Genomic DNA, 27,617 nt, shown 5'->3' with positions numbered 1-27,617 from the left:
TGTCCTTGTCCTGAGGATGTGATGACGTGCCAGGCAATGACCATCTCAAACAAGAGAGAACCTAATCATCTGCCCTTGACATTCAATGACATTATGATTGCTGAATCCCCCACGATCAACATCCTGGGGGCTACCATTGACCAGAAACTGAACCAGAGTAGCCATATAAATACTGTGGCTACAAGAGCAGGTCAGAGGCTCGGAATCCTGCGGCAAGTAACTCATCTCCTGACTCACCAAAGCCTGACCACCATCTACAAGACACAAGTCAGGAGTGTGATACAATACTCTCCACTTGCCTGGATGGCTGCAACTCCAACAACACTCAAGAAGCTCGATACTATCCCGCTTGTTTGGTACCCTATCCACGTTTAGTCCCTCCACCACCGATGCACTGTGGCAGCAGTGTGTACTATCTACAAGATGCACTGCAGCAATGCACCAAGGCTCCTCAGACAGCACCTTCCAAACCTGCGACCTCTACCACCGAGAAGGCCAAGGGCAGTGGATGCATGGGAACACCACCTCCAAGTTCCCCTCCAAGCCACACATCTTCCTGACTTGGAACTATATGGTCGTTCCTTCACTGTCACTGTCAAAATCCTGGAACTCCCTTCCTAACAGCACAGTGGGTGTACCTATCCCACATGAACTGCAGCGGTTCAAGAAGGCGGCTCACCACCAACTTCTCAAGGGCAATTAGGTACGGACACTAAATGCTGTCCTAGCCAGCAACGCCCACATCCCATGAAAGAATAAGAAAAAGTACTGCCTCCAACCACAGCACCACCTAACTCACAAAGTGATATTCAATCGCTGGAATGGGGTTCGGAAGCAGAAAAATCACTTGCTTTGTTATGACAATGACATCCATAATTCTTTCCTGCAAGAATGGTATAGTTTTAGCACTACCAAGTTTTAATAAATGCACGTATGCATTCCATTTCATTACGGTATTTCAATTTTGAGATTTGGAGAAAAGTACAAATCCTGGATCAATTTACAATATTCATTCATTATCTAATTTTGCAGCATCCTTAATTTAGCATAGAAACCTTGCTGCAGTCCTTAAATTTTTTTTTTAGAATTTTGAAAAAAGTTTTGTATATGCCAAGTATCTCTGCCCTCCAGATACATGCTCTTATCCAAAACTGTTGCCTTGACATTATTCATTTTCTTAACTCTTCCATCACTCGTGGTTTGTGATGTGTCGAAACATCATTGCATGCTTTGGTTACAATTGTGGGGAGAGCTATAAATAAATATATCTCACTGGTGATGGTGAAAGCTACTGAAGAGTTATTTCATGTGTCATAAGCCTGTCAGTGGTTGTAAAATAGGAACGTAGGAGCAGAAGTAGACCAGTCAACAGGTCAAGACTGTTCCAACATTCAATTAGATCATGGCTGATCTAGATCTTAAATCCACGAATACGTCTTGGTTCTGTAATCCTTAAAACCTTTATCTGACAAAAAAATATCGATCTCAAATTGATCCAGCCTCAGCAGCTTTTTGAGGAGAGAGTTCCAGATTTCCAGCACCCTTGCTGTTAAGAAGTGCTTTCTGACATCACCCCTGAATGGCCTGGCTCTAATTTTAAACTCGTGCTGGACCTCCTCACCAGAGGAAATAGCTTCTCTTTATCAATACTGCATTCAAAAGTGCATCAATATTGCAAATGTAACATTTAATCTCTTGCATCACAAAGAATTCCTCATTACATACAGCAAGTGGCCACGTAAGTTATTTCAGATAAATCGCAATGTGTGTTTGTTACTCAGCTGTTTCACATATAATTATTTTGTTTCTTTCCTGCATTACCAAAACATGAAAAGTGTGCCACGCACACTTGTTTACTATTTTGAGTTTATAGTATTACAACAACAACTTGCATAACTACTTAATGTAGATCACAGGAGTGTAATCAGATAAAAATTGATACTGAGCCAGAGGAGGAGACGCGAGGACAGGTAGCCAAAAGGTTGTTTGGAGAGATAGTTTTTAAGTAGTGCCTTAAAGGAGGAGATGTAGAAAGATGAAGAGGTTTAGGGAGGGAATTCCAGACCTTAGAGACTACTCTGCTGAAGACACAGCCATCTTTGCTCAAGCATAAAAGTGAGGGATGCTCAAGACGCCACAGTTAGAGGAAGAGAGTTTTTGGAGAGTTCTATAGCTGGTTACAAAGATTTGAACATGAGGTTGAGAATTTTAAAATGGAAGCATTGGTGGAAGGGGTGTCAATCTAGGTCAGCAAGCACAGGACTGGTGGGCGAACAGGATTTGGTGTGAGTTAAGATATGGGAAGGAGGATTTTGGATGAGCTTTCATTTATGAATGGTGACAGATGAGAGGCCGGCATTAATATAGTTGTGTCTGGAGCTAACAAAAGAATGGATGAAAGTTTCATTAGCAGATGGTCTGAGACAGGCAATATTACGGAGATGGAAATAAGCAGTCTTGGTATCGAAAAGAATATGGGATCAGAAGCTCAGCTGAGAGTGAAATATGACACCAAGGTTGCGAGCAGTCTGGTTCAGCCTGAGATAGTGGCCAGGAAAGGGGATGGAATCAGTGGTTAAGGGTTGGAGTTTGTGGCAGGAACCAAAGACAATGGTTTCTGTCTTCCCAATATTTAATTGGAGGAAATTTCACCTCAACCAAGACTGGCTGTTGGACAAGCAGTCTGACAATACAGAGGCAGTTGAGGGGTTGAGAGAGGTTGTGGTGAGCTAGAGCTGGGTCTCATCAGCATACATGTGGAACCTGATGTTTCTGGATGATGTGGTTGAGGGGCATAATGCAGATGAGGATTAGGTGTGGCCAAGGATAGCTCCTTGTGGGACTCCAAAGGAAATGGGTAGGGGTGGCAAGAGAAGCTATACTCAGCTATTGGAATACTTGGCTTTAGATCTAGAGGACTAGAACACAAGGCGGGTAGTAGTTATGCTGCAGCTATACAAAGCCTTGGAGAGACCACACCTGAAGTACTGTGTTCTGTTTTGGGCATCACAATTTGAGGAAGGATATATTGGCCTTGAAAGGAGTGCAGCACAGATTTACCAGAATGATACCTCGATGCCAACGATTAAACTACAAGGAGATTACACATATATTCCCTGGAATTTAGAAGGCTAAGGGGTGATTTGATTGGTTCACAAAATCTCAGAATTGTTACAGTGCAGGAGGCCATTCAGCCCATTGTGTCTACACCAGCTCTTCAAATGAGCAATTACCTAATGCCATTCCCCTGCCTTCTCCCCATAACCCTGCACATTCTTCCTTTCCAGATAACAGTCTAATTCCTTTTTGAATGCCTCGATTGAACCTCCCACCATCACACTCTCAGGCAATGCAGTCCAGACCTTAACCACTCGCTACGTGAAAAGGTTTTTCTTCATGTCACTTTGGCTTCTTTTGCCAATTACTTTAAATCTGTGCCCTCTTGTTCTTGATCCTTTCATGAGTGGGAACAGTTTCTTTCTATCTACTCTGTCCAGACCCCTCATGATTTTGAATACCTCCATCAAATCTCTTCTCAGCTTTCTCTTCTCCAAGGAAAACAGTCCCAATGTCTCCAATCTATCTTCATAACTGAAGTTCCTCATCCCTGGAACCATTCTTGTGTATCTTTTAGAACCATAGAAAAGTTACGGCACAGAAGGAGTCCATTCAGCCCATTGTGTCTGCGCCAGCTGAAAAGAAAACTAGCCGCCAAATCTAATCCCACTTTCCAGCACCTGGTCCGTAGCCTTGCAGGTTACAGCACTTCAGGTGTGGGTCCCAGTACCTTTTAAATGAGTTGAGGGTTTCTGCCTCCATCACCGATCCGGGCAGTGAATTCCAGACACCCACCACCCTCTGGATGAAAAAGCTTTTCCTCATGTCCCCTCTAATCCTTCTACCAATCACCTTAAATCTGTGTCCCCTGGTATGTAACCTCTCCGCTAGAGGAAATAGGTCCTTCCTGTCTACTCTATCTAGGCCCCTCATAATTTTGTACAACTCCATTAAGTCACCCCTCAGCCTCCTCTGTTCTAAGGAAAACAACCCTAGCCGATCCAATCTTTCCTGATAGCTGCAACTTTCAAGCCCTGGCAACATTTTCTGTACTCTCTCCAATGCCTTTACCTCTTTCCTGAAGTGCAGCGTCCAGAACTGGACGCAATACTCCAGCTGAGGCCGATCTAGTGTCTTAAGTTCAACATAATCTTGCTTTTGTACTCTATGCCCCTATTAATAAAGCCTAGGACACTGTATGCTTTATTAACCACTCTCTCAACCTTCAATGACTTATGCACATATACCCCCCCAGGTCCCGCAGCTCCTGCACCCAGTTTCGAGTTTTTTCCCCCTTTTTTTTTATACATTCATGGGATGTGGGCGTCGCTGGCCAGGCCAGCATTTATTGCCCATCCCTAATTGCCCTTGAGAAGGTGGTGGTGAGCTGCCGTCTTGAACCGCTGCAGTCCATGTGGGGTAGGTAGACCCACAGTGCTTTTAGGAAGGGAGTTCCAGGATTTTGACCCAGCGACAGTGAAGGAACGGCTATATAGTTCCAAGTCAGGATGGTGTGTGACTTGGAGGGGAACTTGCAGGTGGTGGTGTTGCCATGTATTTGCTGCCCTTGTCCTTCCAGTTGGTAGAGGTCGCGGGTTTGGAAGGTGTTGTATCCTTTCTTTTATATTGTCTCTCTGCATCTTTGTACTAAAATGAATCACTTCACATTTCTTAAATTTGAACGTCATCTGCCATTTGTCTGCCCATTTAACCAATTTGTCTATGTCCCTTTTAAGTTCTACACTATCCTCCTGTACATCAAAGTCTAGGTCATTAATATATATCAGGAAGAGCAAAGGTCCCAACACTGACCCCTGGGGAACTCCACTACAAACCTTCCTCCAGCCAGAAAAACATCCATTAACCACTGCTCTCTGTTTCCTGTTACTCAGTCAATTTCATATCCATGTTGCTAATGTCCCATGAGCTATAACTTTGCTCACAAGTCTCTTGTGAGGCACTGTATCAAATGCCTTTTGGCAGTCCATGTACATCACATCAACAACATTTTCCTCATCAACCCTCTCTGTTACCTCTTCAAGAAACTCCAGCAAGTTAGTTAAACACGGTTTTCCCTTAACAAATCCATGCTGGCTATTCTTAATTGACCTGCATTTGTCCAAGTGACTATTAATTTTGTCCCAAACTGTTGTTTCTGGAAGATGTCCCTCCACCGAAGTTAAACTGACTGACCTGTAGTTGCTGGGTTTATCTTAACATCCTTTTTTGAACAAGGATCATCTGGTCCTGGTGTCTTATCAACTTTAAGGACAGCCTATCTAATACCTCCTCCTTAACAATTTTAAATCTTTCCAATGTATTAATTACCTCCTCTTTCACCATGGCCAGGGACGCTTCTTCTTCCTTGGTAAAGACAGAGGCAAAGTATTTATGTAATACCTCAGCCATTCCCCCTGCCTCCATGCGTAAATTCCCCTTTTGGTCCCTAATTGGCTCTACTCTGCCTTTTACCACCCTTTTACTATTTATATGCCTACAGAAGACTTTGGGATTCCCTTTTCTTAGCTCCCAGTCTCTTTTCATACTCTTTCTTTGCTTCTCTTATTTGTTTTTTCATTAAAGTGATTATTGACAACGCAGCCAGCAGCTGACGTCATCAGACTGTGCCAATCTGCGCACATGCATTCCGCAGTGCCAGGACTGGTCGGCGCATACGCAGATGACGTCATCACGTAACGCGGGGAGAGTGCGGCCGAAGACCTTGGTGGTGACGGATGTGCTGTCCTCCTCCCTGGCCCTCGCTCGCCCCCACCCCCCTTGCTGGCCCGCTCGATATCCCCCTCCCTCCCCCACACCCCGGCCCACTCATTTTTAGTCCTAGCAGCTGTCTGACGTCGCAGATTGTGACGTTTTAGTGGCAGAGGCTGCATTTGCACATGTGCCGCAGCAGTGCCACCTAGTGGTAGCGATGTCAGCAAACACAGCCTTTTTTCATTTCCCCTTTGAACCTATATTTAGCCTGGTTCTCCTATTATCTACCTGACATCTGTCAGAAGCACACTTTTTCATGTTCATCTCTATCTCTTTTCTCATCCGAGGAGCTCTGGCTTTGTTTGCCCTACCTTTCCCCTGCGAAGAAATATACCTTGGCTGTGCCCGAACTATCTCTTCTTTGAAGGTAGCCCATTGTTCAGCGACTATTTTTCCTGCCAACCTTAAATTCCAATTTATTTCGCCCAGATCCATTCTTATCCCATTGAAGTTGGCTTTCCCTCAGTTAATTATTCTTACTCTAGATTGTTCTTTGTCCTTTCCCATAGCCAATCTAAACCTTATGATACAATGATCACTATCCCCGAAATGTTCTACTCTTGATGTTTGATCCACTTGGCCCACCTCATTCCCAAGAACCAGGTTCAGCAGTGCCTCCCCTCTTGTTGGATTGGAAACATACTGCTGTAGAAAATCTTCCTGAACACACTCTAGGAAATCTTGCCCCTCTCTGCCCTTTACATCACTACTATCCCAGTCTATATTCGGACAATTAAAGCCCCCCCATTATAATTACACTGTAATTCTTGCACCTCTCTGTTTATTTACTTGCAAATTTGTTCATCTACATCCTTTCCACTAGTTGGTGGCCTATAGACTAATGTAACTGCACTTTTTTTTGTTCCTTAGCTCTAGTCAAATAGATTTCGTCCTTGACCCCTCTGGGATATCCTCCCTCCAGCACTGCAATGCTCTCCTTAAATCAATACCGCCACTCCTCCCCCTTTTCTTCCTTTCCTAACTTTACTGAACACCTTGTATCCAAGAATATTTAACACCCAGTCCTGCCTTTCTTTGAGCCAGGACTCTGTTATAGCCACAACATCATATTTCCACACGTTAATCTGCACCTGTAACTCACCAATCTTATTAACCGCACATTCACATACATGCTCATTAACCCTGATTTAGATATTATTACTTTCTCCCTTACCCTGGCCCTATCTAATAACTGCTGCAGCTGACAACACTTCCTGCACAAATGGTTATCCAGGAAACAGGAAGTATTCTGGAGTTCCCACATAGCACAGGATGTGCATTCTAAAGGTTGGAGCAGCTCTGCCATTCCAAAATCAATTCGTTAATAACTTTGCTACTGCTAGTAAACCTTACTGCTGCTAATATATCTGTACCAATACCAATGAACTACTATTAATACACCTTAAAAATACTAATAAACCTTACTAATACTGTTAAATCCTACTAATACTTAATACACCTTACTAGTAGTAATAAACCTTACTTAAAAAAGACACTCATCAGCTGCTCATTTGTTACTTGTTATTTCTACTTAATATTTTTAATGTTTTAATCTGCTAGTTGTTTAGACTCAGTCCTGAAGCAGCAATACTCACTAGCCAATCACCTACCTGTTTCTTTGGATGCCATACCTCAATTTTTCTTTCCGAACACAGGCTCTGAACCTACAGACTAGTTAGGCTAGATCTTTATAATCACTCCGCTCTCACTCCTTCCCGAAGTGAAGTCTTACTCTCTCCACTGCTCTTTATACCCACTCATCTCTCGCTCCTTCCCGAAGTGAAGTCTTGCTCTCTCCACTGCTCTTTATACCTGCTAGGCTCTTGCTTCTTCTCGAAGTCTCGCTCCCTCCGCCGCTCTTCATACCCGCTCAGCTCTTGCTCCTTCCTGAATTTTTCAAACTATTAAGGAAAATTGACACGGTAGATAGCGATTAACTATTTTTGTTGGTTGGGGAGTCAGGATTAGGGGGCAAAGCCTAAAAATTAGAGCCAGGCATTTCAGGAATGGTGAGGAAATTCATCTATACATAAAGAATGGTACAAGTTTGGAACTCTCTTCTGCAAATGGTAATTGATGCTAGATCATTTGTTAATTTTAAATTTGAGATTGCTAAATTTTTATTAACCAAAGGTAGTAAGGGCTCTGGGGCAAAGGCACATATATGGAATTAGATCACAGATCAGCCATGAATAGTGGTTCAGGCTCGAGGGGCTAAATGGCCTATTCTTGTTCCCATATTCCCTATGGTGACAGATTGAGACCTTTGTAGCACATTACTTCCATTCCAACTGGGCTCAGCTAATGCAATGCTGGCACTGGTCAAACATCTGACCTTGCAAGTGGGGCGCAGCAATGGAGGTGCAGGAAACCTTCACGGTTCCTGCAAAAAGATTAAATATTTTGGAAAATAATTGCTATTGCTTTGAGCTGTAACAGAGGCCCTGGTAGAACAAAATCATTCTCACGATCTTCCCCCGTCGTCACAGCAATAGTGTTTGCTAATTTCCAATCTCCACCTCGCCAGCCACCAGAAACCAAAATGGCGGCCACTGACACCCCGCCCCCCCGCCCCGCCCCCCGCGCGTGCCCAACTGGAGAACTCGGTCGCTATGGTTATCACTAGCCGCCCGAGCCAACCAGTGAGCGAGATGTCGCGATATCTGGCGTTCCGCTGCTCCAATCCCCACCCACTTTCCCCTCCCCCCCCCCAGTAATTGATGACATACTTTCAGCTAGTGGAAAGCCTGGGGCCAAGACAGCGCGACTGACTGGCGAACAAAGATGTTCGGGGCGACGGTGGAACTGGACTGAGTGAGTTGTCAGAAACCCAGCTGAGGAGAGGGGGAGCGATCGAGCCTCTCTTCATCTTCAAACTGTTCAACGCGAGTTCGGGGGCGGTCGGCAGCTGGAGTTCATCCAGCCAACGTAAATGGGTGAGTGCAGCATCCGGAGAGTTAACCCGGGGGGGGGGTTGGGGGTGAATGGATGCCTGCCATCACCCAACTCTACCGGCTGTCTCTCCTGCCCAGTTAAAGCGGCCGCGTCCTGTTCGGTCCAGTCCAGTCAGCAACAGCAACGCGTGTGTCCGCGCGCCCCCGCCTGACACGTCTGCAGCGGATGCGAGACCCACACCCGCTTTGCTCCTGCAGCTGCATTCTCCCCGCTCAGCTCACCCAACTTTGCAGGGTGATGTGTCTCCTCTCTCTTGCAGCCGGAGTGATGAGGATCACTGGGAGCTCCCAATGCACTGAGATTTGAAGGGATGGGGGAGGGTGGTGGATATATATGTGTCCCATTAAAGGCGCCGGCTGTGTGTTGTAGGGATACTGACAGGCGCGGCTTTTGAGATAGTCTCAAGCTTCGTTGCGGGAACAGCAGCCCGTGCAGCATTGCTAAATACAGTAGCATAACTGAGAAACTATTCTCCGGTTTAAATTCATATTGCATGACTGCCATAATTGTCCTAAATCTTCATTTCAAGACCATTATAAATCCAACCATCACTTTGCTTCCTCCCCCCGTTGTTGGTTTAATTTCTTGTATGATAAACATTTTCCCCTCGCGCTCTGGAGGAAGCCTTATGCTGTTATAAATGTCGGGTGATGCCTCAGTGCCAGGCCGTACCTTGGTTCTGGTACAGAACAGTATTGAATAAATTAGATCGAGTGATTTAGTCTCTTAACCCTATAGTATCCAGTTCCAAGTTAAACCATCTCAAAGAAGGAAACTTTGTTTTTAACTTTAAAAAGGCCCATATCTACTACCTATTGCTACTACTCACTCGACATTTATAAAATTGTATAAGAATTGTATAATGTCTTTTGGAATTGATCAGTACTCTATGCTACTGATAGGGTTTTTTTTAATGTTAGACCACTTTGATTGGAATGCAAATGCAAAAAAGTTAGACTTCTACTAACATAGCATTTATAATTGTTCCCTTTGCAATTCAGCCTTTATTACTGTGATTTTGTTCTAGAAAAGTAGCGATTTTGACTTCCTAATTTTCCTAAACTCAAGTAGGACCTTTTTACTGAAGTTAAATGACACCAGGAATACCTCTCAGGAACTTCTGCTTTCTGGATCACTGTTTGTTAGTCCAGGTACTCCACATCCTTTCCAGACTCTTACACTCAGATGTTGAGCCAAATGAAAATTTTGTGTTTGTGAATTAAAAGAATTTTATTCATTGGGGAAAAAGACCAGATTGCCCACAAATCAGTGAGGGGAAAGCATGACCTCTTGCACAAGCTATCATTCAGTGTTCTATACATGCAGTTCATAGTTTTGAAGAGATCAGATCTTTGTTTTCATTTATAATCAAGGCCCAAAGGATATCTGAATGCTCAATGGCTCAAATGAACAGCATTTTTTCCAGATGGGTTTGGATGCCATCTTGAAAATATCAGCACTGCATTATGTTCTTGGCCTTGATACTTCTATGATTTTATATGGTGCAGTCATGAAGCTAAAACAAACTCTGAGCTCTGACTTGGTTGTGGACTCTCAAAAGCAAAATACTTAAGAATTTCACAAATAAATACAATTAAAATGTATTATTGGCTTATTTCCTTGATCAGTTACCGTTTGTTAGCCAAATTTATTATGGTTACCATATTTTTTGTCAAGTCAGTGATTTAAAAAAAATCCAATCACATGGTGACTGGATTTTATTCTGCTTGTTTGTTTATTTAAAACTGTTATTTTTCCAAATTTACTTAATCATTAGTCTCTAAGCATTACAACTGCATTGTTTTCCATTTCTCAAATGAGTTCACTTTCTGTAAGGAATACTTCTTTAAGCCTTTCCTGGACAACCATGAGCTTATGCTGTCTTGTTTTGCTGCCTAGGACATCAGAAAGTATTGTTTTGTAGATAATTAACAGGCTGTTACTCCAGTAAACCTGTTATAAAAGGGGCAGAGGAAAGCCCCGACAGAATTTTGAAGTCCAGCAGAATTAACTAGTCTGGGTTTATCATCAAAGTAGCATCAGTTTTGGAGCTGACCATTATGGTGTGGGGAACTGATGGATTCCATGAGTGGTGTGTCTTTGTAAACTGAATTGCAAAGGAACTCTTCACATAATGAAATGTTAAAAATTGGTGCATTGCAATTGCTATAATATCTGTGCATGCACGCTGCTTAATTTTGACACATTGCTTTGCAATGTTTGCTTTTATGCACAATGGAAATACCTAACCATTTGTAATTTACAGAATCTTACTTCACACACTGAATTGTCGCCAGTTTCTTTCACAGAATCATAATTGTTAAAGCACAGAAGGATTCCAATCGGCCCATCGTGTCTGCGTCGGTCTCCGAATGAGCAATTCACCTAGTGCCGTTCTCCCACTTCCTTCCCCGTAACCCTGCGCATTCTTCCTTTTCAGATAACAGTCTAATTCTCTTTTGAATGCCTTGATTGAACCTGCCTCCACCACACTCTCAGGCAGTGAATTCCAGACCTTAACCACTCACGGCGTGAAAAACTTTTTCCTCATGTCGCTTTTGCTTATTTTGCTAATTACTTTAAATCTGTACCCTCGTGTTCTTGATCCTTTCACAAATGGGAATCGTTTCTCCCTATCTACTCTGTCCAGACCCACTTTAATATTAACTAGTAGATTTTATTTTTGACCGACATTCTCTCAAGCAATTGGCTTACAAAGTTCAAACTTAGAATTTTTGATTATTGATGGATGTAAGCTTAATGAAAATCAAGTAAACTGGGCATTGCAATTTCTTTGCCATACGTACCAAATGTTTGGAAATTTAGCTAATTATTGCTATCTCTTTGAATAATATTTTGCATTCTTCATTTCTTTTTACCATTGGCAAGGTAAAATCTAAGGGGCACCAAATGTGTGGTAACTGTAAAATAGTAATATGTGCTGCTGGAGCAAGAATAAAAATCTGAGTAAATTAAGGGTCTTGGAAAGTTTAATCCAGTCCGTCATACGATTGTTGCTCTCAGAACATCATAGTGTCCTAGATAAATTTGTAAACACTTCTGTTTTACTGTCGGGTGTTGATCAGTCTGTCTTTTTGCATTGGTTTGACCCACATTTTTTTCCTAACATTTCTGTAAACACATTAGAACACAATTCAAATTTGACATTACATAAAGTGCAATACATACCAGTTTCTTTCAATACATTACATGAGTTGCCTCACTACACTTGCCACTACCGGTTTGATTTGATCCACAATATGCTATCTACCAGTGCATCATGAAGGAAACTAATAGCTGTCACATTTGCAAAGTAACTAGCTAACCTCAGACTGCACCACTTAACAGAAATGTAGACTTGAAGCCATGAGATGCAGGGTTGTGTTTTGAACATTTTTCAGAGTTTGCTAATGCTCATATTTTTTCAAAGGTCTCCAGCAAGTATTGTGCAGCTTCTTTAACTTCTAATTTGTGACGTGAATGTGTAAAATAAGGGAACAACAATAGCACTAGGGAACCTTCCCTGGCTTCTCTTGTTTTCCTGTCCCTAGCCTATTTTCTGCATAGTAAATAAATATATATATATATACACACACACGCACGCTTTGGTAGGAAGAATCAAAAGGCAGACTATTATTTAAATGGAAAGAGACTCCAAAAAAGTGCAGCGCAGAGGGATATGGGTGTTCTTGTGCATGAAACACAAAATGTTAGCATGGAGGTGCAGCAAGTTATTAAGAAGGCAAATGGAATTTTGGCCTTTATTGCTAGGGGGTTGGAGATTAAAAACGGAATTTTTTTACAACTGTACAGGGTGTTGGTGAGGCCGACCTCGTGTACTGTGTACTCTTTTGTTCCCTGTATTTAAGAAAGGGTATACTGGCATTGGAGGCAGTTCAAAAGAGATTAACTAGGCTGATTCTTGGAATGAAGGGGTTGACTTATCAAGAATGGCTAAACAGGTTAGGTCTTTATTCATTAGAGTTTAGAAGAATGAAGGGTGAACTTATTGAAACTTCCACGATTCTGAGGGGGCTTGACAGGGTAGATGTTGAGAAGATGTTTCCACTCGTGGGGGAATTTCGAACTAGGGCACATAGTTACAGAATAAGAGGACACTCATTTAAAATTGAGATGCAAAGCAATTTCTTCTCTGAGGGTAGTGAATGTCTGGAAGTCTCTACCCCAGAGAGTTGTGGAGGCTAGATCACTGAAAGTATTTAAAGAGGAGGTAGATATTTTAAAAATCTATCGGGGAGTTGAGGGCTATGAGGAGCTGGCATAGAAGAGGAATTGAGGTCTAGGGTAGATCATCCATAATATTGAATGGCAGGGCAGGCTTGAGGGACCAAATGGCCTACTCCTGCTCCTATTTCTTCTTGTGTATAACTCTTTACCCTGCTACAACAATGTGTCTGTTTCCCAGACTCCGGTTCAAGCTCCTACTGTTAACATTATTTTGCACTTTGCCTGATCAGGCAGTACTAAATTGTGGGCAGCTTTTAGCTGTTGTGGCCAGCTCAGTTGCTTTGCAACAGCACTGAAGTTGCAGTAAAAATTTGGAACCAGCGATTGACCTGACTGGGAAGATTTGGTGTGAGACTCCTTGGAGAAAATTATGTTGCATTGTTTTGGTTTTGATATGTCGGGAGATATAAAACTAAGGTAGCGTCAAGTTGAGATTGCCAACTCTGGGAGGTTTGGTTACATGCCCTCCCATCTCCAATGGCCCCATCCTCTCACTCATGCCATTGGTTGCCTAACATGCCTATCCTTGTGATCTATCGCCTTCTCTCTGGAATTGAAAAACGAACTGACTCTGTGCTGCCCAGTTAGATGATTCAGTCAAACAGTTGTTTTTCCCCCATCTCCAATATTTTTATACCTAATAAAACACCCCTATGGTTTTTCTTCTGGGTTGCTTGCAGCTGTGTCCGTTTCTGGCAACCCTATGGCAAACAGTCTTACAAGGAGCTTAGGAGGCCACTTGAAAGAACTTGGTACATTTTTAACCTACTTGGGATTAACTTAAATGTTTATGGAGTGTGTGTATCCCTGACTAGCTTCAATGCTGCACACTAACCTTTAACCACTGGGGCAAGAGCTATGTGTATGTGCATTTGAGCCAGGCATTGTAAATGGGGTGCTGTCTGATTGGAAACAATATTAACAAGTCTCAGTCCAATAGCTGCAGCACAAGACTGATCAGTCTGAGCTGGATTCAAACCAGGGTCCCAGAACTTTTAAAAAAAAAAGTTGCTTAACCAGTTATGTTGTAGGAAGGGAGGGTATCCATACTTCAGCAAAAAATGTTCTGATGCGGGGTTAATTATTCATCAATTCTGATGAGATCTGATAAGTCAGCTGTACATACAGCTAGGGAATATGAACGTTGGTTCATGTTAGGGTTTGGATCTGTGAATGATATAAAAGAAGCTTATTCGTTGGAATATCATAAGTCTAGTTTGCTATGTGCTGTGCATAACCTTTTCTGTAAAATGACTTTGCAATGTTCTAATGTCCTTGACTTGTGGATAATGGGTATTTCATATAGAAACAGTGAGGATAGAATGAGCATTTACCTGTCAGAAACAGGTTTATTTAAGACAGTATTTAACACACATGAATTTCATTGTTCATTGATAGTTATGGGACCGGTTGGTGCTTTAACCTCTGGTTTGACTTCAGCTTGGATTGATGTTGATTGGAAAATCTAAAGTGAAGTAGGTTTGATTTCGGATTCTATTTGGTGTTTGTTGAAACATAGAACTTAACTAATGCCAAATTGACAGTCGCACTCTTGGCTGATTTGAGAAATGGAAATTAAGCTAGGCAGAGCAAAAAAGCTTTACTGTTGCTAACCTTGCTAAAGTTCACCTTTGAAGACCTGGAATGGGACAGTTTCCCTTTCCATATGTTAATTTCCACACTTTGAGCATGAGTCTAAATAAATTAAGTGGTGGGCCATGGTTTGTACCCATGGCCATCTGATAGACTAATTTGACAATTTAAACTGTGCTTCTTTGGAAGCTGAAAATGGACGCCATGCATAGAAGTCTAGTTAAACAGCATAGGTGGAGGCAGGATGCAGGTTATCTCATTTTATGGGATGAATATTGCAAGGAGATTCATGGAGTTGAGGAACACCTTGTCGAGGGGGTAAATACCAATTGCAGAGATACCGACAGGTTCAATGTGAAAAGGAATTGGCATACAGGTCAAATGTATGACTGACTTCTGTGGTGAAGTAAATGGTATAAAGCTTGTTGGAGAACTTCTTGGAAGAAGTCTTTTAAAATGTTGGTTTTGTGCAGTATGACTATTTGGACATCCAGTAGGTGAAGTAATTAGTTGAGAGCTGAAATTTGCTTTATTTTCTTTCCAGTGGAAGCGATTGTTGAGTTTTCTTATGAAGCTCAGCATGAAGATGAGCTGACCATCTCGGTGGGTGATATTGTAACTAATATCAAGAAAGAAGATGGAGGATGGTGGGAGGGTGAACTCGATGGCAGAAGAGGTTTGTTCCCTGACAACTTTGTGCGAGTGAGTATAATATGTTATACATCAGTTACTATCATTATGCAATATTTGGTGTTGGCAGACATCTATAGTGGAGTTTTTTGTCGGGAAAGCTTATGTATTCTTTTCTGTTTACAGAAGTATTTTGGCAGAGTGTTTTAGCAACTCGATCAAGAGCTAGTGTCAATGCAAGTCTTCCATCCCTACAGTAAAGGCTGCATTGCATTTGCTGCTCCCTTTTTACCAAGTGTACTGCTTGTATGGTTGACAGATGTTTCTAAATTATTCACTAAAATGTTCCATTGGTTGTCGTTAACACCTTCTTACCCAGAAGCTTTAAGAATCTCCCAATTTTCTAAATAATTTCAATTGGGCAAGATTGGGCTTTTTTACAGTTTAATTTTACTGATCAAGATTGCTTTTATAAATTGTTAAATGAAGTGTTGTTTGATTTATGAAGCACGACTAGGTTGCTAACAAAAAGGGATTTTTGGTAAGCGTGTTAGACTTTCTTCTGGAAGATGCAGTTTAAATCTGATGAGGTGAAATCTCACTGTCACACTGACTTACCACTTCCTCCCCTGCCAGGTTACAAAAGCAAATTGTTTTGACAGTCCCAAGTTTTCCTCCTATAACTTGAGTCAAATGCACAAAACTGCAGCCACAAACTACATTTGTCATGATTTTTTTTGAGGCCATGTTTGCAAAAACATGTTATTTCAACTCTGCACTCTTACTTATGTTCTTGTCTGTTGCTGACTTCTATGTGACCCCTTTTTTGGGTTACCAATTGCACCAAAATGATGTATCAAAGTAACTCTTTTTACCTCTGAGCATCAGCTAGCTGCCAACATCTGCACTGCTGAAGAAAGCAGGAAACAGTGGTAAATAATTACTTGCTTGGTTGATTTCAGCTTTATTTAAAATAAAATGTTAATTGCCCGGGAGAGTTGAAGCACCCTTTTTGTAAGGTTCTATTTCAGCAAGCTGATGACACCGAGCAGACCTCAGGTTATCATTATCTTAGATTGACAGAACATCATTTTGAGAATCTGTAAAAGTAAATATATATAAACTTACCACTATGATGCACGCAAAATACTTCTTGCGTGTTGAACTTAAATAGTCTTGAAAAAAAAATGTTTATATATAAAGGCACCACTAAGCTACAAAGACCAGAAGGGGCTTGTGTTCAATTATTGGTTTCTGCCAGATCAACTGATCTCAAATTGGGTTAATGAGTGTACTGAGGTTGGTTTGTGTTCCTGGGTTAGAGAGGGAACAATGTCGTGCAGCTAGAGTTTTGTTAGTTATTCTGTGTCGTATGCTCAAAAGCTTATGTAACAGTCGATGGGCTACTTTTCCTCCCTCTCACCCTCAACATATAGCAAGCATGAAATGATAATGAGATATGCTTAGATTGGAATGTTAGGTGTGAAACATTGATTATTGCAAAGTCACTGCATTCTTCAAGATTGATTGCATAATTTTTGTGAGGCAAATTCTCAATCCTACTTCATTGCTTTTAGTTCACATTGCACCCTTCAGTGATCAACACAGATGGTAAAAGAAGGTTCTAATCTTGGACCCTAATTAGGCAGGTAGAGTGTATCCTGTGCAGATAACTGTAGGTCAGGAGCAGTTAGGACTCTTTTATAAAACAACTGGACAAGAATAAAAATACATGTGGCGGAAATGAGTAGAAAATCAAAAAATAAAGATAATGTGACTTACTTTAATCCTGTATATTATAGTATGCTCTTGCTGTAACATTCTGATTTAACAATGCTGGATTAAGGAGAGGACAGAAGGCCTTTTTCTAATTTCACATATGCCCACAGGTTATGTATGGTTTTGCTTTGTCTCCATGCAGCTATCTAATCTCTTGTGTACACAGATTTCTAATCTTCTGTGCTTCACAGAAAAACCAGGATAGCTCCAGAATATTACTCCTGAATGTACGAGCTATGTCATCTTTCCATGATTGGTGTAGCTCATAAACCATTATATTTTGGTCATTGTGAGCTCTGTTGCTAATCAGTTATATCATAAATATTTTCCACGCGTCTACTCTCTCTACACTCATTTGTTCATTTTGTACTAAAATTCATCAGTTTCTGCTTACTTATTCCAATTTAAATGGCCTGCTTAGTTCCCCATGCTTCTTGTCGTTTTAAAGAACTGGTGGTCTGCCCCCTTCACAATCTTCATTTCTCTTGTTTGAATACAGTTCTTTGAATGTTGCTTAACAAATTTGAGCCCTAAACCACTAATGATCTATGCAAAATTAGAATAGATTTAAAGAACGTGAAAAGGAAATTTAAAAGGAAATTCAACTCCAGTGCGCTTATGCTTCTGAGACATTGAATTATATGTGCCCTTTATCTATTTTGGAAGTGCATGAATCAAGTGTGGTTGTGCATGTGTGCACAGCTTCCTGTGAAGTTATACACCCCTTTCAGCTAAGAAAGCAGATTCAGTGGTCTGTTCTGATTCTGTTGTTCAATGGCTAGCTCAACGGAGAGTACCCGTTGGATTATTTTCTTTCTACCTCTTGTCTTGGGAAACACCAACAACAATTTGCAGTTATATAGTTTCTTCAATGTAGAAAATTCTCTCCAGATGCTTCACAGGTCTAAGGAAAAATGGATGCTGTGCCAAAGCAGGAGGGATTGAGAGGGGTGATCAAAGAAGTGAATTTTAAAGTATCTCAGGTGGAGAGGCAGAATTTTAAGGAGGGAATTCCAGAGCTTGGGGCCTAAGTGGCTGAACACGTAGCCATCAACTGTAGGGTACAGGGAAGAGGAACATAGGGAATCGGAGCATAGGCCATTTGGCACCTCGAGCCTACTCCGCAGTTCAGCTATATCATGGCTGATCTATCTCAAAGCCATTTTCCAGCACTATCCAAATATCCCTAAATACCTTTATCTACAAAGCTATCGATCTCTGTCTTGAACATACTCAATGAGCCTCCACAGCCCTCGGGGGTAGCGAATTTCACAGATTCAGTACCCTCAGAGTGAAGATATCCTTCCTCATCTCAATCCTAAATGGCCTGCCTATTATTCTGGGACTCTTGCCCTGGTTCTAGACACCACCCCCCCACCCCCTCCCCTCAGCCAGGGCAAACATCCTTCCTGCAACAACCTTACCAAGCCCCGTAAGAATTTTGTATGCTTCAATGAGCTCATTTCTCATTCTTCTAAACTCTAGAGAATACAGGCCCAGTCTCCTCAATCTCTTATAGGACAATCCCGCCATATCCAGGCATCAGTCTGGTGAACCTTCGTTGCACTCCTTCTATGGCAAGTATATCCTTCCTTGGGTAAGGAGACCGAAACTGTACACCATACTCCAGGTGCGGTCTCACTCAAGGCTCTGTACAACTGCAGCAAGACTTGTTTACTCCTGTACTCAAATTCTCTTGCAATACAGGCTAACATACCGTTTGCCTTCCTAATTGCTTGCTGCAGCTGAATGTTAGCTTTTAGTGACTTATGAACAAGGACACCCAGGTTCCTTTGGACATCAACACTTTCCAATCTCTCTCTCCTTTTAAGAAATCAGCTGCATTTCTGTTTTTCCTACCAAAGTGGATAACTTCACATTTTTCCATATTTTCCAAGCACTGATCCTTTCGGTACCCCACAAGTCACAGCCTGCCAACCTGAGAATGACCTGTTTATTCATGCACTGTTTTCTGTCTGTTAACCAATTCTCAATTCATGCCAGTATATTACCCCTAATCCCCCGTATTCTAATTTTGCTTACTAACCTCCTGTGTGGGACCTTATTGAAAGCCTTCTGAAAATCCAAATACACCACAACCACTGGTAGGCCCTTATCTATTCTGCTAGTTACATCCTCAAAAAAAACTCCAGTAGATTTGTCAAACATTATTTCCCTTTCATAAATTCATGTTGACTCTGTCCAATCCTTTCTAAATGTACAGTTATCACATCCTTTATAATAGGTTCTCACATTTTCCCTACTACTGATGTCAGGCTAAAGGTCTCCTGTTACATCTGCTACCTTCCAATCTTCAGGAACTGTTCCAGAATCTATCGAATTTTGGAAGATGATCACCAGTGCATCCAGGGGGATACAAGAGAGTGGAGTTATAGTCCTGGAGTGGTTTGGGGGATATTGTAGGGCTGAAGGAGATTAGAGATGAGGGGTTTAAATACAAGGATAAGAATTTTATATTTGATTGTATTGGGATGCTGGGAGCCAAGGTAGGTCATTGAGGACAGGGGTGATGGGCAAGTAGGGGTTGCTGTGGCACTACCCTTGTCGTAGGATTTACAGATAGAAGTTCAGCTTCCTGAGATTGTTACGTAAAGTGGTTGCAGCCATCCTCAGCCTCCTAGAAACTTATTTGCTACCTGCTGGACCTGGAAATCCTGCATTCACAGTGGCTGTGAAAGTTACCACTGCTTTCAAATTTTTTGCTTCTGGTTCCTCCCAGTGGAGGCATATCGAGGGTCTTGTAGTCTGCTGCACACAAATGCATAAGCCAGGTGATTGATGGATTGTTTGCCAGGGCTGGGAGTTGCATAAACTTCCACTGTGATTGCAAGAGCTGGACTGAGCGGGCGCTTGCATTTGCTTCTATGTTTGGCTTTTCACAGGCACAGGGTGTCATTGTGTACATGTGGCAATCTGAGCAACATCATGGCAGCCTGGAGTTTTTATCAGCTGCAGGAGATTTTATTCCATCAATGCAGTGTTGGTGTGCAACAACAAGAAGAGGTCTTGCAGCCTGTGCGCCAGATTCCCTGCAAGCTACCAAGATGCTTTCATATTGTGGCAGTCTAACATTCCAGATATTTTAGTTCTGGGAAGCAGACTTAAGGGCTCGTTCCAAGGAGACTGGGCATACTCCCTTCAAACTTGGCTCATGGCACCTGTGAGGAATCCTATCAATGAAGCAGTGGAGCACTGTATCTAGAGCCACATCACCAGGTGTGTAATTGTGCAAATGGTCGAAAATGTGCTTCAGGTTCTTATATAGGCCTGAATGTGCCCTTCAATATACGTCAGCCAGGGTGTCCAGGATTATAGTGGTGTGCTGCGTCCTGCAAAATATTGTGTAGTAGAGAAAATTAAAGTTGGAGAAGGATGAAGGCACTCAGGCATCTTTGGGTGAGACTATTGAAGAGGAGATCATGTGTGAAGATGAGGCTGCCATCACTCGAGCAGCACAGGGATGCCCTCCCAGCTAGAACATTCAGTTGACTGGAATGAATACCAAATGAAAGTCACTATCAGCACCAACCCCGAGCTCCCTTGCCTTTTGCACTAAATGGTCCTTCAGCCACTCATTCACCCACTCATTCACCCATTGCATATCCACTCAATGGGTCCTGTCATGTATTAACATTCATAATCAAACAACTGTTCCGAAGAAGGGTCACTGACCCGAAACGTTAACTCTGCTTCTCTTTCCACAGATGCTGCCAGACCTGCTGAGTGGTTCCAGCATTTCTTGTTTTTATTTCAGATTTCCAGCATCCGCAGTATTTTGCTTTTATATAACTGTTACGGCAACCCTTTGGTGTTTTATTCATCAAATAAGCAGACAGCGACAGGTTTTCTTGTAAGTTTAAAAAAAAACAGAAAATCAATTGTTTATTGGTCAATATGCCATATCCCGAAATTGCTGCATAGACAGACACGCAAATAGAGAGGGGATTAAAAGGAAGGTGCGTTTGAGTGGGTGGGGGACGGGTGTGTGGCATATAAGAGGTCATGATAAACCTGTTGAATGCTCTTGGAAATCAAGTTCTCGACGGGTGCAGGCCTGAGATAATTGTAGATTTCTTTCGAGTGAAAGTTTAGTTGAAGACTGTGGGACACTTCTGGTTCACTGCTGTCTAATGTAGGTGTAGGATTTTACAGCAAGGCATGTGCTTCTGGCTTGTTGGAACATAAGTTGTTAGATGTTGCAGCTCTCTTGTGCTCTCTTTCGCTCCCTGTGTTACTTCTCAACTCTTCATGGTGATCACACAATGGCCCAGGACCACCTTTGTTTCAGAAGAAGGCATTCAATTCTGCAATGTTTTTAGGATGGGGTAAAATTGACATTTTCTTCCGTGGCCATTTTGGACCATTATTCATTTTTTAAAAATAAAGCTTCATTTTTTAAAAGACAGTCAGTTTTTCATAACTCCTCAGAAGCCGTCATAGTTTTTCATCGCACTTCCAGTGTGCATGACACAACTGAGAGGGCCAGTTGGCACCTGGGACTCAATAATGGGAAAGATGAGGGAGTGGTACTGATCAATAAATTTTACATGGTGTTATTGAAATAGGAAACTTAACAGTATTACATTTTTAAACACAATTTAAGTTGCACTTCCTACTGCTTCTATGTGGTGCATTATGTGTGGTTTCAGTAGAGGTTGAGGCAGGCTGCTGACATCCCTGCCTTGACAGCTGTCATGCTTTTGGCCAACAACCTCTGGGTTTTGGAGGGCTCGGCCAGAGACTGCTGCGCCTGTGCAGGAACAGGCCATTGGGCGATGAGGCAGCATGTCGGCTACTGGCTGAGGGTGGGTGTAACGGGTGAGAAGTGCAAGTGTTTTGGGTGGAGTTCCCACTTTCATGTCCCCTTTCACCATCATGCAACTCCTTGGCCAAGGCCAGATCAGTCCTACCGCTCTTGCAGACCACCATGGTGAAGATAAGTGACTTGTTATAAGGCATCTGGCATCCTGTTTAATGCAGCAGACATGTTACCATTCTAATTCTGCATAGACTCATTTGAGAGCTGTGCTTGAAGCTCCATGGAAGTGGCCACTGTCTCCATGGCAGATATTCTCGCAGCTACCTGAGCCACCGATGCACAAGGGTTCGAGTTGGACTCCTCTATCCTCTTCCCAGTTATGGAGAGTGTGCGCCCTATGTCTGTCAGCGCCTCACAAAGTTGCTGATCCATCTTCAGCATTGTGTCAGTGAAGACCCCTGCAGTTCAGCATGTGTCCAGCTGATCCAGAGCTTGGAGAGAATTGTGCGCACCCCCCATGTTGCGGATGTGGATTCTCTACAGCAGTCCCTGACACCAGTATTTGCTCGTGCTCACTTGTGAATTGCAAATCATAGGTGAAAACCCAACTAACTCTCTTACAGGACCCACTGAGGTGTGATTTATTTGTGCTGATGGATGGTTCTAAGTCCTGTGATGGTGCATCATCCGAAGGAATGAGGCCCTCCGAAATCATCCTGCTATATCTCTAGTGACCCTAAATGTGCGTGTTAAGGGCCTGGAAGACAAAAAGAAAGAGTTCTGGCATAGTACTGATCTTACCATTCTGCAGTCTTCTCTCGGTTATTGATGAAATAAAGTCAGCATGTGTGTCAGTTTTTAAAAATTCTCTTGGTTATCTGTGAGCTCCCAGTCTCCATTTCCAATTGAGTGACATAGATGTGTTACTTATCTCTGTGACATCTCTCCCTTGCGTTTTTGTGCTAGCTTCTCTTACAAGGGGCGAAAAATCTGCGAGTGAATGAAGGTCCCATATTCACCTGACAGTCAGTACATTTGCTTTGGGTGACTGAGACAGATGCATCACATTGGAAAAGGATTAGGGGGTGTGGCAGCATGTGGGGAGATGAGGAAGTTCATTGAAAGTGAAGGATGCGTGCTGCAGAAACTTAAGTGGGTGTGAGGAGTGCTGCAAAGGGAGTATGCTTAGCAAACGACAGTGAGGGGAGGGAGTGTGTGGTTCACGCTGCAGGATGTAGGAAAATCAGCAAAGCTGAGTTGGTTGTGGTCATTAAACCACTTCCTGCGCTGCATCCAGTACCAGGCACAATGCTGCTGCTGCTCATCTCTGTAGCTACCTCCAACCACTCCTCCTTGGTGTCAGCTGCAGCATTGTTGGAGCAGAGTGTGTTCCCCCAGCCTTTAACTGCACCTGTCTGTAAATCCAGGAAAGCATCTTCAAATGTTGGTGCTCTTCGTGCACCCATCCTAAATGGGTACAAGCTCCTTCAAATTCAATTTCTGCATTGGCCCTTTAAATAATGGGCGGGGTGGGGAAGTGGGGAGGTAACATCATGCCCACTATGCAGCTTGGATTTGTGAAACTTGGAGGTCAAAATTTGTCTCAGTGCAGGAGTCAGCCCACTGTCTTTACATTTGGAGTTTGTGCATGCATTCCCTGCAGGCTCGAAATCTGCCTTTCCATTAATATCAAGGCCATCAAGTCTGGAGGTGAAGGATGCACAAATAAAGATTTCAGTAGCAGATGGTCTGAAGTCGGATTGGAGGCTTGCAGTGTTATGGAGATCTAGCATGCACTTAATGCCTCCCATTTAGGTTGGGAACTCAGCAGAATGGAAGATTGAGGCAAAATGCATTTCCATCTTGTGCCTCAATGTTTCGCCCTCTGGAAGGAACAGTACATGAGGAAGATCAGCATGCTCCTGCTCAGGATGTTGATTTAGGAATCGGTACACTTGGGTACCAACCAGTTAATGATTGTTGTGTTATTTCTGAATTTGAGGCATCAAATTGACATTTAGCATCACAAAAGATGTTGGATCTCTGTCCTGAATGTAGCACCTGGCTGATTGTCCTGTAACTTCTATCGGAATAATTCCATACTGCAATCTGGCAGATTTATTTATTTACATGATGAATATCTCTTGCCCAGTAGGAATTTAAAAACATTTTTTCAAAGAATCCGTCAAGATGTGGGTGTGGGAGCAGGAGTCCATCCTTCGGATCATGGGCAGGATTTTTGTGCTGGAAGGGTGGCTGGCAGGCATGCCAGTTTCCCGATTATGGTCCCAACTCTTGGCCATATTTTGCTGGAGGCCATATCGGGCAGGGAATGGCTACCTGCCCACAAGTGGTGGGTAGCTTATTTAACTCAAAGGGCCAATTAAGGCCGTTGAACAGAGGCTAATTGGAATTTTTCAGTTGGCATGTGGTATCCGGAGTGTAGCAGATGCCTGGAGGCAGCCTCCCTGCAGCAGACCAGGAGGCTATCACTCCAGGAACACTTTGAAGTCGCCCTGCACCCACGGCTCCCGACCCTGCAGCTGTCATTCCTACTTTGCCAGAATGGTTGTCTGGTAGCTCTGGCCATTTGTTTCCTTCTTTTGTAAAAAGTGCTGAAAAGGTGCTTCAAGATGGAGGCGCCCTCTCTCTCCCTTACCTGCATCGGCAGGCTACAGCAGCTTTAGTGCTGTAGGGCCTCCCCTTGGCCCTCTGACGGCAAGCATGCCCTCTGGCCGCTACTTGGCCAATGCTATAAATATTGCTGTCGGGTGACTGTTCACAACATATTGTAGGGACGGGACCCCATTTAATCCTGATGTGGGGGCATCCTGCACCCCCCCCCCCCTGCAATTGATAAATCCTGCCCCATGAGTCTTTTCTGTGTTATTACTGTGTATATGTTTTTAAATTTAATTTTAAAGGGACTATCTTGCTCAGGCTTTTAAAATGGATTTCTACCAACGGAGGTTTTGGGTTTTGCAGCTTGGTACGTGAAGTCTGGTCATCTGATTTGATGCCCCTAGTAGCTCTTTGAACATTTCCTACATTACAACAGTGACTACAATTTACAAGTACTTAATTGGCTGTAAAGCGCTTTGAGATGTCTGGTGGTCGTGAAAGGTACTATATAAATGCAAGTCTTTTTAACTAAGTTATGCATTCTCTGCAGAACAATGGATACTTCATTCTGGGTATTGCATTCCTTGACACCATGCTGAAAGCCAGTAGGTGTGAGCTGGTTAGGATTATTGTCCCATCAGGTGGTGTCTCCTGCTACTCATTGCATCTTTTGAAAGCTGATTTGATTGACTGCTGTAGGCTCACTGGTCTCCTAATAGGCTAATACTGCAGCCTTTGGCTAGCTTTTCTGTTCAGTTGTCTGAGTTACTGTGATGTGAAGGAACTCCATTGATATTAAAGCCATGTTTTACTTCATCACAAACTTAGTTTAATGTGCACTGCAAAGGATTAAGGATCTCTCAAATGATTTGCTAGATTACTGTAATGTGGAAGTTGAGTTCTGTATTTATTTTCATTCGATTTTGCTTTTGCTTCTATTAATCACAATGGAGTCTCATTGCACCACCGTAACTCGAGTGAGCTGAAGACCTAGTCCAGAGGCTGCAGTATATATCTATTAGGAGCTAACAGTTTGTCACTGTCTTGTTTGGTCAAGTGGAGAGAGTGCAAGGTGATAGCTTGTGCTATTTCCAATACATAGCCTGAGGTTAAAAGGGTTAACTGTTCACCCAGAAGTTCACAATCCTCCCTTTTCGTACAAGGGTAGGTTTTGCTTCATAGGAATTGCATGGAAGCTAATTTTTGTATTGAGCAGGGGGCCTGGATTATAACTGACAGTGCTGCATATACTGAAAGTTCCACCCACTCTTTCTTTGATTTGTCACTGATATAATTTCTGCAAACCTCCAGGTTAATGCAGTGTAAATTTTGGTTCTTTCACTACGATATTGTAATGTAGCTGAGGCTGGGGACTTGATGGTATGCTGATTGTATGCATCGGGAAGCCAAGGCATTGTTGTTTAAAAATGTAACACCAGTGCAAGCCTATTGGGTCTTGTGCACTTAGAAAGTTTTATTGCTTTTATTAGCTTTGTTGATTTCCTCCCACTTCTTAGTGATGGCATATTACTTTAAGATAATTTGTGTTAGATATGTTACAAAGAAAATTGTTTTTGAATTGAGGATTGTACTTTAATCAGATAAAATTTACTTAATGAAAAAAGGACTCGTCTCTAGATTCTAAAATCATGTTCAACAGATGTCTAATTTAATGCTTTTGCTGAATTGTACAAAATGTCCGATCATTGGGCAAGCCCTAGATTTCATTTGTGCATCTGCAAATGCCCAATGCGGTATCTGAAACCAAAAATATAATGTGGCTAAAAGCAGCAAGCTATATCCATTTTCCTGGGTTAAAGCAGGGCATGCTTTAATTCAAGTTCCTACTACTCTTGACCAGGCTGCTTTGAGTTGTTGGTACCTGTAACTAACATTAGTGTTTTATAAAAATACCATAATTTATATCGCACCTTTTAACGTTGAAGTGCATTTTCTGAGGTGTGACCAGGAAAAGAAAGGACGTTTAGCCAGATGAGGGGTGATCAAAAGCATGGTCCAAGAGTTGGGGTTTAAAGAAGCTCTTAAAAGGAGAGAGAAAGGAGTTTAGGGAGGGATTTCCCGAACATAGAGCCTAGGTGGCTGAAGGTACAGTCACCAGTGGTTGGCGAAGGGAAGCAGGCATGTGCAAGAAGCCGAATGCAGAGTTTGTGGGTTGGTGTTGCAGGGTTGGAAGAGGTTATGGAGATGGGGAGACGAGACTATGAAGGGGTTTAATCACAAGGATGAGAATTTAAAATCAAAGATATTGAGGGATCAGTAAGCAGTGCAGGTCAGTGGGTTTGGGGTGATTGGTGTGCAGGATTTGAAGGTGTTAGATTAGGGAGTTTGGAGGATTAACAACAACTTGCATTTATATAGTAAGGTGCCTCACAGGAGCATTATCAAACAGAATTTGACACAGAGCCAGATAAGGAGAAATTAGAGCAGTTCTGTTCTTGTATTCTGTTCAGTGCTAGAGGAGCCTTCCAGGTATGATTGGATTACTGATGCCTTGGATGGACTTGTGCCTTTTTATAGGGTTGAATTACTGAGAAAAGACCAATTTAGCATGAAAATGTGAACTAGACTTCATGGAGACTAGCAGTGGAAGGAATGGGGGAGTTCTGTCTGAGTTCAGAAATGAAAATTGGAGTATGCAATCTGAAGAAAGTTGAGTGTAGAATTGAATAATCATCAAAGAAATGGACAGGGTTGGACGATTGGAGAAGATCACTGATGTGAGGAATAAGAAACAGGGCAGAACCTCTAAGACCACTGAGCTAATGGAATGAGCTGTAGGATGAATCATCAACTAGAGCATAGATAAAGAAATTTGTGAGGAACTAAATGGGCATTAACAAGGCTGTAATGGGGATCATTTGATGACTTGTTGAGAATTCTATATGTTCTACCCTGTCAAAGACTTCAAAGATGTCTTAAACACTTTGACGAATCATCTGTCATTGTCTTAAGAGCAGAGTGTGTACCAGAGCCACTGAGGTCACCAAAATCAAATTGCTTTGCTGAAAACCATGCTGGTAATCGTTAACTTGGCTAGATATTTTCAGAGTTGTTAATGTCTTCTAAAGTTAGATAGCTAATGCTATGGAAACAGAGTGGCAGAAGAATAAGCATGTAGGGTGAAAAAGGGCGAATATGCAAGATGTGGCAGTGGGGTGGA

The 27,617-nt window shown here is 42.4% G+C and overlaps 1 protein-coding gene across 4 annotated transcripts in view; it reads left to right on the top strand.

Moving 5' to 3' along the window:
- Positions 1 to 8,523: 8,523 nt before the first annotated feature.
- sh3kbp1 (SH3-domain kinase binding protein 1) overlaps positions 8,524 to 27,617 on the top strand; it is a 316,125-nt gene continuing 297,031 nt past the window's right edge. For 2 of the 4 annotated variants that reach the window (XR_010975809.1, XM_068040380.1), the window contains exons 1-2: positions 8,525 to 8,765; positions 15,170 to 15,327. Coding sequence is in view for 1 of the 4 variants with exons in the window: in XM_068040380.1 (XP_067896481.1) it covers positions 8,762 to 8,765; positions 15,170 to 15,327 (162 nt within the window). In the remaining 3 variants the exon portion in view is untranslated. Of the gene's footprint in view, positions 8,766 to 15,169; positions 15,328 to 27,617 lie in introns of those variants that run through there. The other 2 variants (XR_010975810.1, XR_010975811.1) reach the window with 2 other exon arrangements.

The sequence above is a fragment of the Heterodontus francisci genome, chromosome 10 (genome assembly GCF_036365525.1).
Source record: "Heterodontus francisci isolate sHetFra1 chromosome 10, sHetFra1.hap1, whole genome shotgun sequence".
In the NCBI taxonomy this organism is placed as follows: domain Eukaryota; kingdom Metazoa; phylum Chordata; class Chondrichthyes; order Heterodontiformes; family Heterodontidae; genus Heterodontus; species Heterodontus francisci.
The sequence above is the reverse complement of the archived record's forward strand: the minus strand, read 5'-3'. Positions and strand labels throughout refer to the sequence as shown.